The sequence below is a fragment of the Abrus precatorius genome, unplaced genomic scaffold (genome assembly GCF_003935025.1).
Source record: "Abrus precatorius isolate BTA unplaced genomic scaffold, Abrus_2018 Scaffold5, whole genome shotgun sequence".
NCBI lineage: Eukaryota > Viridiplantae > Streptophyta > Magnoliopsida > Fabales > Fabaceae > Abrus > Abrus precatorius.
In genome coordinates, this window is record NW_020874395.1 from 19,474,239 (window position 1) to 19,486,411 (window position 12,173).

The window sequence follows — 12,173 nt, forward strand, 5'->3', positions numbered from 1 at the left end:
ATGAGAAATATGAAGAGTGGTGATGAGAAAGGAAGGATGATAAGAACAAGTGTGTATAGTTTAGAGATACACTAGGAGTGTGGAAGATAGAGGTGATTTTAGAAATCTTGGAGAAACGAGGGTGGTGGATGTTTTTCTTGATTTGTGCATATTAATAAGAGTAAGAGCACAAGTCTCACTCATCTCCTGACCTAAACTCCTAACCATACTTTTGCTAAAAAGGGTCGGGTCAGCGCACATGCTGTATCCATGTAGCTGCGGCTATCCATCAACTATCTATATAAGGAAGACCTCAAGAGATTTCAGGAGCAGTGAAAGTTTGAAATGAAAAATTTAAGAATAGAAAAATAAAAAAAATAGAATAAAAATCATAATATTAATGATTAGTGTATGTATGTGAAAATGAAGTTGTATTTTTTTATTGATTCCCATCCTCATCCTTACAAAATCTTTCAAGGAATAAAGATGACAGATTCCCAAAAACTCGTAAGACTATCAGAGTTGCTTATTAGTAGTAGACTAAACTATGTATGTAGGGAGTGATAGAGGTTATGCCATTGTAGTTTATTATAAATAGTAATGATGGTTTTGACATTGTATTTACCTTAGAAATGACAATAGGATATGATATTTTCTTTGATTACCCTAGTAGTGGTCGAATCCACCATACTTTTTGCTTGTACATATATATAGAGGATTGGTCAGACCACTAGATACGATGAATTATGTGTATACTTTTCTAGATTATGATTGATATAGAAGACCAAGCTGATTTACCTCAAAGCGGGTTACTGGTACTGAGGTAATGGCCAACACGAGCGATCTCGGCGAAGACATGAACATATTTCAAAAAGAATAAGCCAAGATAGAAGGATGGTTTAGGAATGATGACTAAGATGGTCTTTAATCACTTGGTGTGAGATTACTGCTCATTAGAACTTACTGTATCTTTTATAATTAATGTATATAAGTCCTAACGCATTTTTGGAATCAAGCTATGTAATTATGAAACTCCTGTACAGTAATGAAACTGGTTTATATTTATATTTTGTCTAAATTTATTTATTTCCTATTGCTTTACTGATGGAATAGTTTGTAAACTCGAATAAGAGATACGAAAGTTTTAATTTTTCTCAAATCTTATATTATGAATATTAGCAAATTTAATTTAATTCCTCTTCCAATATAACATTGTTTTACAATTTGTATAAATAAAATAAGGATGTTACAACTTGTATATGACCACCAAAGAATATTTGGCTCCTTTTGTTATGCTCATGATCAAAGAAGGAATGGTCATAAGTTTGTCTGTAGAAGCAAGAAGTGTGTTTTCATTGGCTACCCATATAAGAAGAAAGGATGGAAGCTATTTGACATAGAAATAGAGGAGATTTTTGTCTCTCGGAGATGTTGAGTTCATTGAGAACAAATATCCATTTGCCACTGATGTTTCTACCAGGAAAGATGTTTCATCTACTTAGGACTACAAAGATCTCGTAAATGATGTGTTTGACGGTGTAGTAAATGTAGAACAAATAGAAGATACTAAAGAAAGTGGCAATATGAAAATAAATATTTGGGGGGTGAGCCAGAAGTCGGGTTTGATGAGTAGGCTGTTGCGCTACAGAATATGAATGAGCAAGACACAATAGTCCTGTGTATGCCACCAACTAAGTTGGCATTGGGTAAAGGACACAGAACCGAACAACCTTCTACTCACTTATGGGTTTATGTAACAAATACCACTAGAAGTTTGAGCCATCCAACTGTTCAACCTCTTCAATGGTGAACTCAAGTGCATTCTATCCTATAACTAATTATGTGAATTATGACCATTTTTCTCTTACACATCATGTTTCCCTTGCCTCTATTTCATAGGACAAAGAGTATATCAAATATACTAATGCAATAAAAGACAATCGGTGGAGAAAGGTCATGAAAAGTGAAATTCAAATACTTAAGAACAATGGAACTTAGTCAGGGACATCATTGCCTTTTGGGAAAGCACTTGGGAGCAAATGGGTGTACAAAATAAAGCACAAATTTGATGGAAGTATCAAAAGGTTCAAAGCAAGGCTAGTGATTCTTGGCAGTGGAGGGAATCAATTAAATAGAGAATTTTGCACCTGTTGCAAAAATGGTAATCATACACACGGTGCTAGATATTGCATCAGCTGGATGTGCACAAAGCATTTTTACATGGGCATGTTAAGGAGGACGTTTACATGAAATCACCACCTTGTTTTCTTCCTCAACAATCCAGTATGGTATGTAAATTTAATAAGTTCTTGTATGGACTCAAACAAGCACCTCAATGTTGGTTCACAAAGTTGGAAAAGTTGCATTAAAAGATTATGGATTTAAGCAATCTATTTCAAATTGTTCTCTCTTTGTCTTGCAAAAGCCATGGGTACATCTTGTAGTGTTGGTTTATGTTGATGACATCATCATCTCAAGAGAAAATATTTATTTATATATTTGTTTTCACATGAAAGACATTCGGACACAATATTTATTGGTGTTGAAGTGGTGCAGTCTTTTAGCTAGTATTTTTTTTTTGTCAACAAAAATATGCTCTTTATATTGTAGTCAAAGCTGGACTTCTAAGAGCTAAGCCAACAAGTATGCCAATGGAACCGAATCATCATTTGGCACCTGCTGATGATTTGCCTCTTCTTCATATTAGTAGGTCATCTTGTTTACCTTCACTTTACTAGGCCTGAGCTTTCAGATTGTATACAGGATAAGGAATTTTGTTGAGTAAGAAATGTGATATGCAATTATCTGGTTAGTGTGATTCGGATTGGGCCAACTGTCCTTTAATTCGCAAGTCATTTACTAGATGGTTCATTCTATTAAGATCGTCTTCGATTTCCAAGAAAACTGAAAAAAACAAACGGTATCACGCTCCTCTACTAAAGTCGAATGTTGTTCCATGGGAGCCATTATAGGAGAATTTAGTTGGTTAAAGAGTCTTCTTCGTTGTCTTGGTGTCTCCCATCCTCATCCTACGCTTTCACTATGACAGTCAAGCAACGCTTTCTATAGTTAAGAACTCGGTTTTTCATAAGCGCACTAAGCACATTAAGGTTGATTGCGACTTTGTACTTGATGAGTATTTTAAAAAAAATATTGCACCAACCTATGTCCCTATACATGCACAGTTGGCTAATATTTTTACTAAGGCTATTGGTCTCACTCAATTCAACTCCTTGTTGTGAAAGTTGGGCACATACAATTTACATGCACCAAAATGGAAGAGGAGAAATCATTATACGATAGTTATTTCGTAAATTTAGAAGATTTATTTAGGAATTCAATCTGTTAGTCTAACTTTAAAAGATTTTGTTGTAACTTTACTACGTCGACCGAATCAACAAGTTGTCTGGTTTAAAGTGTTAAAAAATTTTGGTGTGTATGAAACAAAATTATATATTACATGCGTGCATGTGGCAGTATACGCTTATATGAATAACGACAATATCCACAAACAGAACTTCACACTCACACTTCTTGTTGTCAACGACCATGCTTTCTTGAAGGAAAAGACAATCGAATAAAGACGGCAGATTTTTGTTCCTTTAAATTGCAATGTGTAATATGATTTTGAATTTTTTTAGCTAAGTTTTTCCTTTTAAAAACTAAATAAATTTATTTTTTTATGTCAATTTTTTATACATAAAATTCCTAATTTTTTTCATAAATTGAATCAATTAAATTGTTTTACTAATTTTTTGGTAAAACTCACTACTAATGTGTTGACTTTTGCCTTAATCATGCCACTAAAGATTAGCTATTTACTTGTGTGTTGACTTTCACCTTTGATGTTTTATGACGTAATCAACTCAATTTTATTTACACAAATAAAATCTATATTAAATAATGTTTTAATATATAGATAAAAAGAAAAACGAAGGGAAGTTTGTTGCAGTGCAGAGGAGGCTTAACCCAGTTATTAAGTTATACAGCATTTACTTGCATACATCCAACATAACAAGAAATATTTATCCAAAAATAAAGAATTGGTTAGGGAAAGAGATCGAAATAATTTACAAAGTTTTCTCCAAGATACCATCACGTGTACTGAGTATTTGTAAAGCTACAACTTTTCGTAAAAAAGATTGAAACATAGTACTTTGTCTTTACATTCAATTTGTCTAAGTAATCACATCAATGGATTATTTGATGTATTAGCGGTTGCTTTATGATCTTCTCACTGCATGCAAACCATAAATTTCGTTTCACAGGTTTGTAAGCCATCTATTCCATAACTAGGAATTTCAGTTTCATAGCTGAACTCAATTCCATATAAGAGCAAATTGCTAACAATTGTGGTAAAAATAGTCAAAACTCCACACAGTTTTTGATATTATTTACAGATTTTATGCAGCATATCATGCCTTTCTATATCATATATGAATACAAACCAAAATCTATATACTAGTCATAAGAAGCAATCATGTCAAGGGTGCTAGTGAACTATTGGCAATTCCATCTTGATAAATGATACTTGGCGAGTCCAATAAAGTAGGCTTCTTTAACCAGTATTGCTGAAACCTCTGCCTTGCATACTCCTTGTAGTTAAAGTCAATTTTGTTGACATAACTCTGCACCTCAAAATGTAACACACTTAGCATACATAATTGAACTTTAGAATAACCAGAAAAATAAAAATAAGAAAAGAAAAAGTTTACCGATATAAGTCCCCACAAGCCCCAAAATAGATGGTTTGCAAGAGTGTACTTTTCTACGAGATTCACTAACTGCTCCACTTCAGTGTTGCTTGGTTTCTTATCTGTGTACAAGTTTCCAATTAAAATCAGTAAACATGTATGAAATTCAGAAGCATTGTGTTTGATATTATTATGAATTCAGTTTTTATAAACATCATTTTGAAGGCTTGAATGTGAGTTAACTTTGGTCAATATGAAAACAATTATTAGAATTACATTAACATTGAAGTTGAGGGGTGAAGGAGACTCGCATTGTGCCTACACTGAAATTGAGTAAATCAGCCAATAAATAAAACAAATAGCATGCTCCTACATCAGTGACGACTAAGTCACTTGATATTGCAAACTGTGATACAATTCTGACTGTTCAGATGACTAGTCTAGGCACATTTTGATAATGCAAGACTAAACAGAAGACTTTCATATTTGTTTTTAATACACTTAAAAAAGCGCAACCCAATGCATGCAACTCCGATCAAGTGTGGGATTCAAGTGTGATCTGACTCATCTGCGGAGGGTAGATATATATGCAGCCTTACTCCAATAAGAAGATAGGCTGTTTCCCCGGCCTCCAGGGGTTGTCAAAGCCCACCCACCCTTGTTTATTTTTCATACATTTATGGGCTTGCAATTTAAGCAAGATGAGGTTTTAATTACATAATCACATATAAGATGCTATAAATAAAAATGATTTAGAAATAGATGCTGGAGTAGATTAGGTATCACACATAATAAAAGTCAATCAAATTAGAGAACAAGTTTATTCTCCTAGCTGAGAATGGATCAACAGCAGTTATCTAAGTCCCAATCATATGTATTTTTGGAGTGAAATTGTCAGTGGACTAACCTTCAGAACTCAAGTAGTTATTAATAAACCTTTGACGCTCCTCCAGACCTGATATACCATATACAAATTGGTGTCTCAGCAGAGTGATCTCAATAAGCATAAAATATAGACACCAAATAATCATTGTAGAAAAGTAATAGATGCTGTAAAATATATCAGTAACTGCTTTACCAGGATATTTACTGTAGTCAAGAACATGAGGTTCGTCACTATGGTAATTGGCCACCATTTCACAGAAATGATTTGCCAGATCATATGCAAAAGAATTGTAACTCGCATATTCGTAGTCCTATATCATTGACAAATAAACAACAGGAATGAGAAATAAGTTCTCTGTAAAAGATATGAACAATGAAATATGAAAAGAACACTATAAAAGTGCTAGCATCTATCATCTTCCCAACATTGGCATGATATGGAATTCATAATATTATGTTCATGAACAACTTTTCATGCATAGTAACTGTTGGAAATGAAAAATGAAGACCACATCAACTATCAGATCATAAAGCTTGATTTGAAAAATAGATCCAGAAATCGAATTAAGACTAAACTAGAATGTGAAAGTTCAACAATCTAAAGACAAAATTACCGATCTCAAATTTGTACAAATTTAAAAGAACAGAAGCAAGGCCAGAAACAGAGAATACATAATCAACATATAGCAAGATAACTTACAATTAAAGTGATTGCTCTTGTCTCTTCATCTATCATTATGTTACCGTATTGTAGGTCATTGTGACAAAAAGCAATATCTTGATTTCCTTCAGATAACAACTCTTCAAGCATGTTTATTTCAGCATCTAGATTGTCCAGGCGAAAATTGTTGGTATCCCTTCGGGAGCACAAACTTTTGGCATCACTAAGCCACTTCCTAGTTAAACAAGGGCAACATATATTATTCTGTACAGTAATGAAAAAGACATTGAGAAAAGATCTGGTCTATAATTACCTCATTCTCTGCCACAGCTGAGCCTTCCTTGCACCAGGCATATCAAGATTGTGAAACTCCCTCATCTTAGATGCTATCAAAGCAGATATTTCAGGGTCACGGAGATCAGCAGCAGAGAGTGTCTGAAAATAAAAATAAAAAAGGAAAAGAAAAAGTATGTTATACACAAGCATCATACGAAGTGTCCATCTATGACCTGGATCAAGAAATTTTCTCAGATATAAAGTGACAGTATGTTTCAGGCAGAGAAACCCTGTCAAGGAAACTGTAAAAGAACACTATTGTTTATCTTGTGACCATTATGAGAGGCCAAAACCATTCAATGCTAAACTGCAAGATGTCATCCCATTATATTTATATCTGTAGAAAATAAGGGAACTGCTTGATTGCATAAATTATACATTACTATCTTTACAAATGATCAAAAATTGACTAAGACTTAACATAGTGAGAGGAAGAAAGACTTCCCAATTTAACTTTTCATTTGAGCATAAAGATTTCCAGATGCCCTTCAAAATAAGCAACTTTTATTAAGTATTTTATTTTATTTTGGTAGTTTGTTTTTTTTTAATTCATAAAGTAAGAAATATCATGTAGAGCACTCAATATTCTGTTGACTCTACACCATCAACTTAATATTTTAAATATGCTTCTTATTTAATCTAAAGAACTAAGAGGAAAGGTTAACCCTCCGTTCCTCCAAAGGAAAAGAGAATAAAGTAGGAAAAAAGTGAAGAGCTACCAAAAACTTTTTTAATAGAATAATAAAGTAAGACGTATAGGTAGAAAAGGGAAACAAAAGAAGATAATCACATACTCAGGCATGAATGAACTACTCAGATAAAAGCAATCACTCGATTGCATAAATTACACATTATGTTATATACGTACTAATGATCATTTATTGACTTAAATAGAGATAGGAAAAGGACAGCTCGGGTGCACCACCTTTTGTGCTTTTGGTTTGTTTTCTAATTAAAATTAGAGTTTTACGTCAATACAAAACTTTTATTACTATTTTAAAATGTTAATAGTGTTTTATTATTATTTCTTTACTTATAAAGTAAGAGGTATAATTTATGGGTGAAATTTGAAAAAGTAAAATAAGAAAAACAAGTGCCTTAGACACTAAATTTTCCATTGACTCAATACTATTCAATTTAACATGCTAAAGATGCTTCTTATTTAATCTAATAGGAAATTCTAACCGTACATATGTCCAAAAAAAGGAGAATAAAATAGAAAAGAGACAAGCCAACAAAGAAAACTTTCTTAACAGAATAATAAAGCATATATTCTCCAAATCACAAGAAGATAATCACATACTCTTGCATTTTAAGGGTTGGTAAATTTAGTTATAACTTTATAAAACTCAAATTCTTCCTACTCTCCTGTATTTTAAGGGTTGGTAACTTTAGTGTTAACTTTATAAATGACGCTTTGTAAAATGAAATACTAAAAGTGACGATTTTGATAAATCAGGCACTATTATTGTATTAGCAACTAAGAGATTTACCCTAGAATTAACTAATAAGAGGGAAACACAAGAAGATAATCACATACTCTTGCATGAATGAACTCTTCAACTCGGCCAGTGGTGAACCTCCCAAGAAGGCGAGGACCCTGTCCATGCTTTGACATGCACTCAAAGGTTTGGATTTCATCCAACCTGTTGAAGAAAACCTCAACACCTTCACCATATAATCGAACCAGAACTCTTCTCTGATGACCATCATTTTTGGTTGGCCAATTTACCTCATAAACCTCATTGGTCATTGCCCCCTTCAGAGGCTTCGCCTGCAAAGAGTTCACATCATCGATCACATCTCCCAAATCTGCAGCCACAGCTTCAAGAACTTCAACTATCTCTTCATGGGATGCACTTCCTTTCAACAACTCAATTGCCTTTATGGCCATCCTTGATCAAAGTTCAACGAAAAACAGAGCTCAGCTGGTATAGAAAAACAGGGGAAATTGAAACAGAGAGTTAAGTTCTGTTATTCTATCCCATGCAATAAAACAAAAAAACACATGGAGAAAAAGAAAATGCTAATGACCCAATTGTGAGAATACATCATAATTGACGATTCTTTGTGAAAGATTGTTGTTCATAAAAAAATTTACAGAATTGATGGTTTTAAGAACTCACATAAGAAACAGAAGGTCAGAGAAAGCTGACTGGTAGAAACATGAACACATGCAAAGAATGAAGATTTAAGAACCCTTTCACAGAAAGAGAAAATTACAATTCTTTGGAATTAGTAGTTGAATTAGGATTAAAGAATCTTACCAGAAAAGCAGAGAAATTCAGAGCTTCGAACAATGGCAGGGGAATTAGAAGCTGTGAATTTTGACCAAAGCTGAAACATGCATACCAAGATTGCGAATCCAATTAACATCATAAATCAAAAACTGATTCGAAAATAGGAGAAACAAAAACTCACAAATGATTATCCAAAATCTAGCCTTTGAAGCAGACAAGGTTGCAGTGGAAGACCAAGCCAAACAAACAAAGGAAAACCTCTACAACAAACAAAACATAAAAAGAAAATGCAAATTATTCGAAAGAATCAAAACCCAGTTGCAGAAAGACATCAAAACCAAAATTAAAAAAATCAAAACAACAAAGCAAGAAAAATGATTAAAATCAAACGGAAAAATAAACACGAAAAGAAGAAAAAGAAGAAGGGAGGAGTAGAATTTGAGATTTGGGAACTGACCCAAAAAGCACTAGATGTAGTCTGAGCTGTCCAAAATACGAGGGTGAAAGGTAGAGAGAGAGAGAGAGAGACCAATGATCTTTTATATCATGCTGAAGTCATAAAAATACGTGTGAAAGCAAAGAAAGGTTGCAAAGCTGGAACTTTTTGTAATAAAAAAATTTTAAGAACCAAGAATTGTTTAATTAAAGATCATTGAAATGTGATGAGTTAATTACATGTGTGCATACCGAGAGGACATAGTTAATACGCAAGTGAAAGAAAGAAAATTTCTATGTATGGTTGATTCTTCTGATTTGGCGTGAGCACGATGAAGTTGAAATGTTATGGGTTATTATCAATTGATTATTTTCAATTTGTGTTTTGGATTCTGCATATTTTGGACGGTGACAGATTCTTGTGATGGGTGCCAATTCATAGCAAATGATAAGTGATCACGTGGAGAGAATCATGGAAAAGTGGAATCTTGTTAGAGATTCCAAGCCTTCAAATTGAAATACCTTTGCCACAACGCTATTACCTTATCTAACCGCCTCCTCTGTTTTCTTACACGATAAAGCCATAGTTGTAGGGTACACTCTTTTTTTCTTTTTAAAAATGTTTTCTTTTTTATTTTAAAACTTATCTTGATTTTTTAATTTTAAAAAATCGTATAATTAGCATGCCTCTTAATTAAATTTTTATTTTAAGTAATCTTATAAATATTTTGGGGAAATTTAAATTAATTGGACGAGGATAAGTTTTACACGTATTTACAATTGCGGATAAGAGGACAAATAATAAATGAGGAAAGAGAAGCTCATTTACTACTTACCATTTATGTCATTATTATTTATAATTATAGATAACGAGAAATAATAAATGATATTAGCTATTTTATGTTATCTATTTATGAGGATTAAAAAGTTTATTTCAATTTTCAGATTAAATTTAAGTAATTAATAATTAGAGTTATTATAATACATCGTAATATGTGAGCTAAAATGATAAATTTACGTGAGTTGAATAGTAAAAGACGTTAACCTAATAAGGTACGCAACTTTTTATTGTCAGTCATTTAATCTATTAATTATATGAGTCAACCCTTATTAAGTCAGGTTGATTAGTAAATTTTAATTTCAATAATTATTTTTTATTAATATTATTCATTTATTTTATTTTTTATTAATATAAAATTTTTAATCCCTGATCGATAACCCTAAAAGAATAAGACATCTAAAGAAATCAAACTAATCTACTTTAATGTTTTATATTTTTAATCCCTATTTAATGTTTGTGTTCTTATTTTTATAATCATTTATAATTTTAAAAATTAGCCAACTTGAGTAAGTTAGATTAATTTATTTTGACAGATCTAATAATAATAATAGTAATATTTTATTAAAAAGCATTTATTATACTTGTAAAATTTTAGTATAATAAAGGTAAAATTATATTTTGCTCCTCTAAATTTATACAATTTGTTTATTTTAGTATTTTAACTTTTAAAAGGTTTAATTTAGTCATTTATAAGAGTTCAAAATATGTCACTTTTTATTACAAATGTTAAATTCTTTAAATTTATTTTTATCTTTTTTTCATAAAAAAGTGCTATTCATCTTCGTCCTTAAATATGCAAGTTTTTTTTTTCTTCTTTTTCTTTCTTCTTCCCTTCCATCTTCTTTTCTTTTTTATTCATTTTTTTCCTTCTTTCTCATCCTATGGTGTGTGGAGTTTTTGAAAAAATAAAAATAAAAAATATTAATAATTATTACTACTGAGACTCTAATCTCATGAGTTATCTTTCTTCAACAGCAATCTAACAAATTATTTCAACATGCATATCAAAAACTCTACACGTGTTCTTTCCCACTTTAAGATGATATAACAATGAAGAAAGATTTGCATCTTGTATTATCACATGATTATGATTTTCCTAAAAATAAGGATTATTGGTCATGTGCAGAAATTTAGTGTTTTAGTTCATACAACTCTACAAATAAAAAATCAACTTCACATTGGAGAAGAATAATAGAGGTGGGGCATAAAAGAACTCACCAGTGTTAAAGATTTTTGGCAAGTGTACCAAGTTGTTGATATAGTATAAAAGATTGTCATATCAACAAGGAGTGTTGATACACAAGCAATTTCAGTTATCTAAATTAAAATTAACAATTTTAAATATTCACAAATTTATAACTACATTTCATTTAGTTTTGGTTGGTTGGATTCATGAAAATTAAGCAAGATGGTGAAATGTAAATTTACTATGATAACAAAGAGTAGAGATCAGATTTCATCTATTACTAACTTCATATTTTAGTCATAATATAGTATGAATAAATACCACGGTCTTACAATGCACTCCCATTATATTTACTCGTTGGATTCCTCTCACTCGAGATTCTAAGATATATTTATTGAATGATAATTTCTTACCCAAACAACAAATAACCCAACATTAATATCAAGAGTTATCAAGCATACAATAGATTAGAATCTATTCTTAGAATCTTAACTTAGTGTGTGAGTTTATCATAGCCAGGTCCTATGGTAGTTGTCGAACTTACCCCAAGTTCTTAAATCATGAATCATTCCCTGTAAGGTAAAAACAAGCATTAATATCAAGATAAACACATCCGACTCGTGGAAAATGTACAACTATATTAATGAACTAAAATATTCAGAAAGTTAAGATTACATCCAATTTTCTATGAAGTTCTTGCCACTCATAGTATACAAAACAACAAGAAAATACATAGAAAAAGGATAAAAAATAGCCCTCCAATGGTGTAGCCACTCTCCCATGCTTCTCCTCTTATTCTGCACTCCCAAACCAAGTTAGGTCTATGAATGAATATCCCCTGGGCTTAAGCAAGAACCACACAGAGGCGCCTTCCAGTTCCAGCTGATCTCACCCAGGCGAGATCCCTCCTTGCTCA

The 12,173-nt window shown here is 32.0% G+C and overlaps 1 protein-coding gene across 4 annotated transcripts; it reads right to left on the minus strand.

Annotated features, from left to right (window-relative positions):
- Positions 1-4,291: 4,291 nt before the first annotated feature.
- LOC113866971 (probable choline kinase 2) lies at positions 4,292-9,304 on the minus strand. Of its 4 annotated transcripts, none has more exons than XM_027501824.1 (10): positions 9,253-9,304; positions 8,977-9,055; positions 8,823-8,892; positions 8,096-8,483; positions 6,533-6,654; positions 6,259-6,454; positions 5,752-5,869; positions 5,581-5,628; positions 4,695-4,795; positions 4,293-4,607 (listed from the first exon to the last, which is right to left on the minus strand). In XM_027501824.1, exons 4-10 carry the CDS (start codon positions 8,447-8,449, stop codon positions 4,458-4,460), a joined length of 1,089 nt encoding a protein of 362 aa, XP_027357625.1. In that variant the 5' UTR covers positions 8,450-8,483; positions 8,823-8,892; positions 8,977-9,055; positions 9,253-9,304; the 3' UTR covers positions 4,293-4,457. The 4 variants fall into 4 exon arrangements, 3 of the variants coding, with proteins under 3 accessions (XP_027357624.1, XP_027357625.1, XP_027357626.1); XR_003505118.1 differs by lacking the exon at positions 9,253-9,304 and adding an exon at positions 4,950-4,991 and having other exon boundaries at positions 4,572-4,607; positions 8,977-9,192; XM_027501823.1 differs by having other exon boundaries at positions 4,292-4,607; positions 8,977-9,254.
- Between the last annotated feature and the right edge of the window lie 2,869 nt (positions 9,305-12,173).

Coding starts and splice junctions, on each gene's coding strand:
- LOC113866971 (XM_027501823.1), bottom strand. CDS start 8,449: ATGGCCATAAAGGCAATTGAGTTGTTGAAAGGAAGTGCATCCCATGAA. Junction 6,655..8,095: donor AAGAGTTCATTCATGCAAGA/GTATGTGATTAT, acceptor TTTTATTTTCAG/ACACTCTCTGCTGCTGATCT. Junction 5,870..6,258: donor CAAGAGCAATCACTTTAATT/GTAAGTTATCTT, acceptor TCAATGATATAG/GACTACGAATATGCGAGTTA.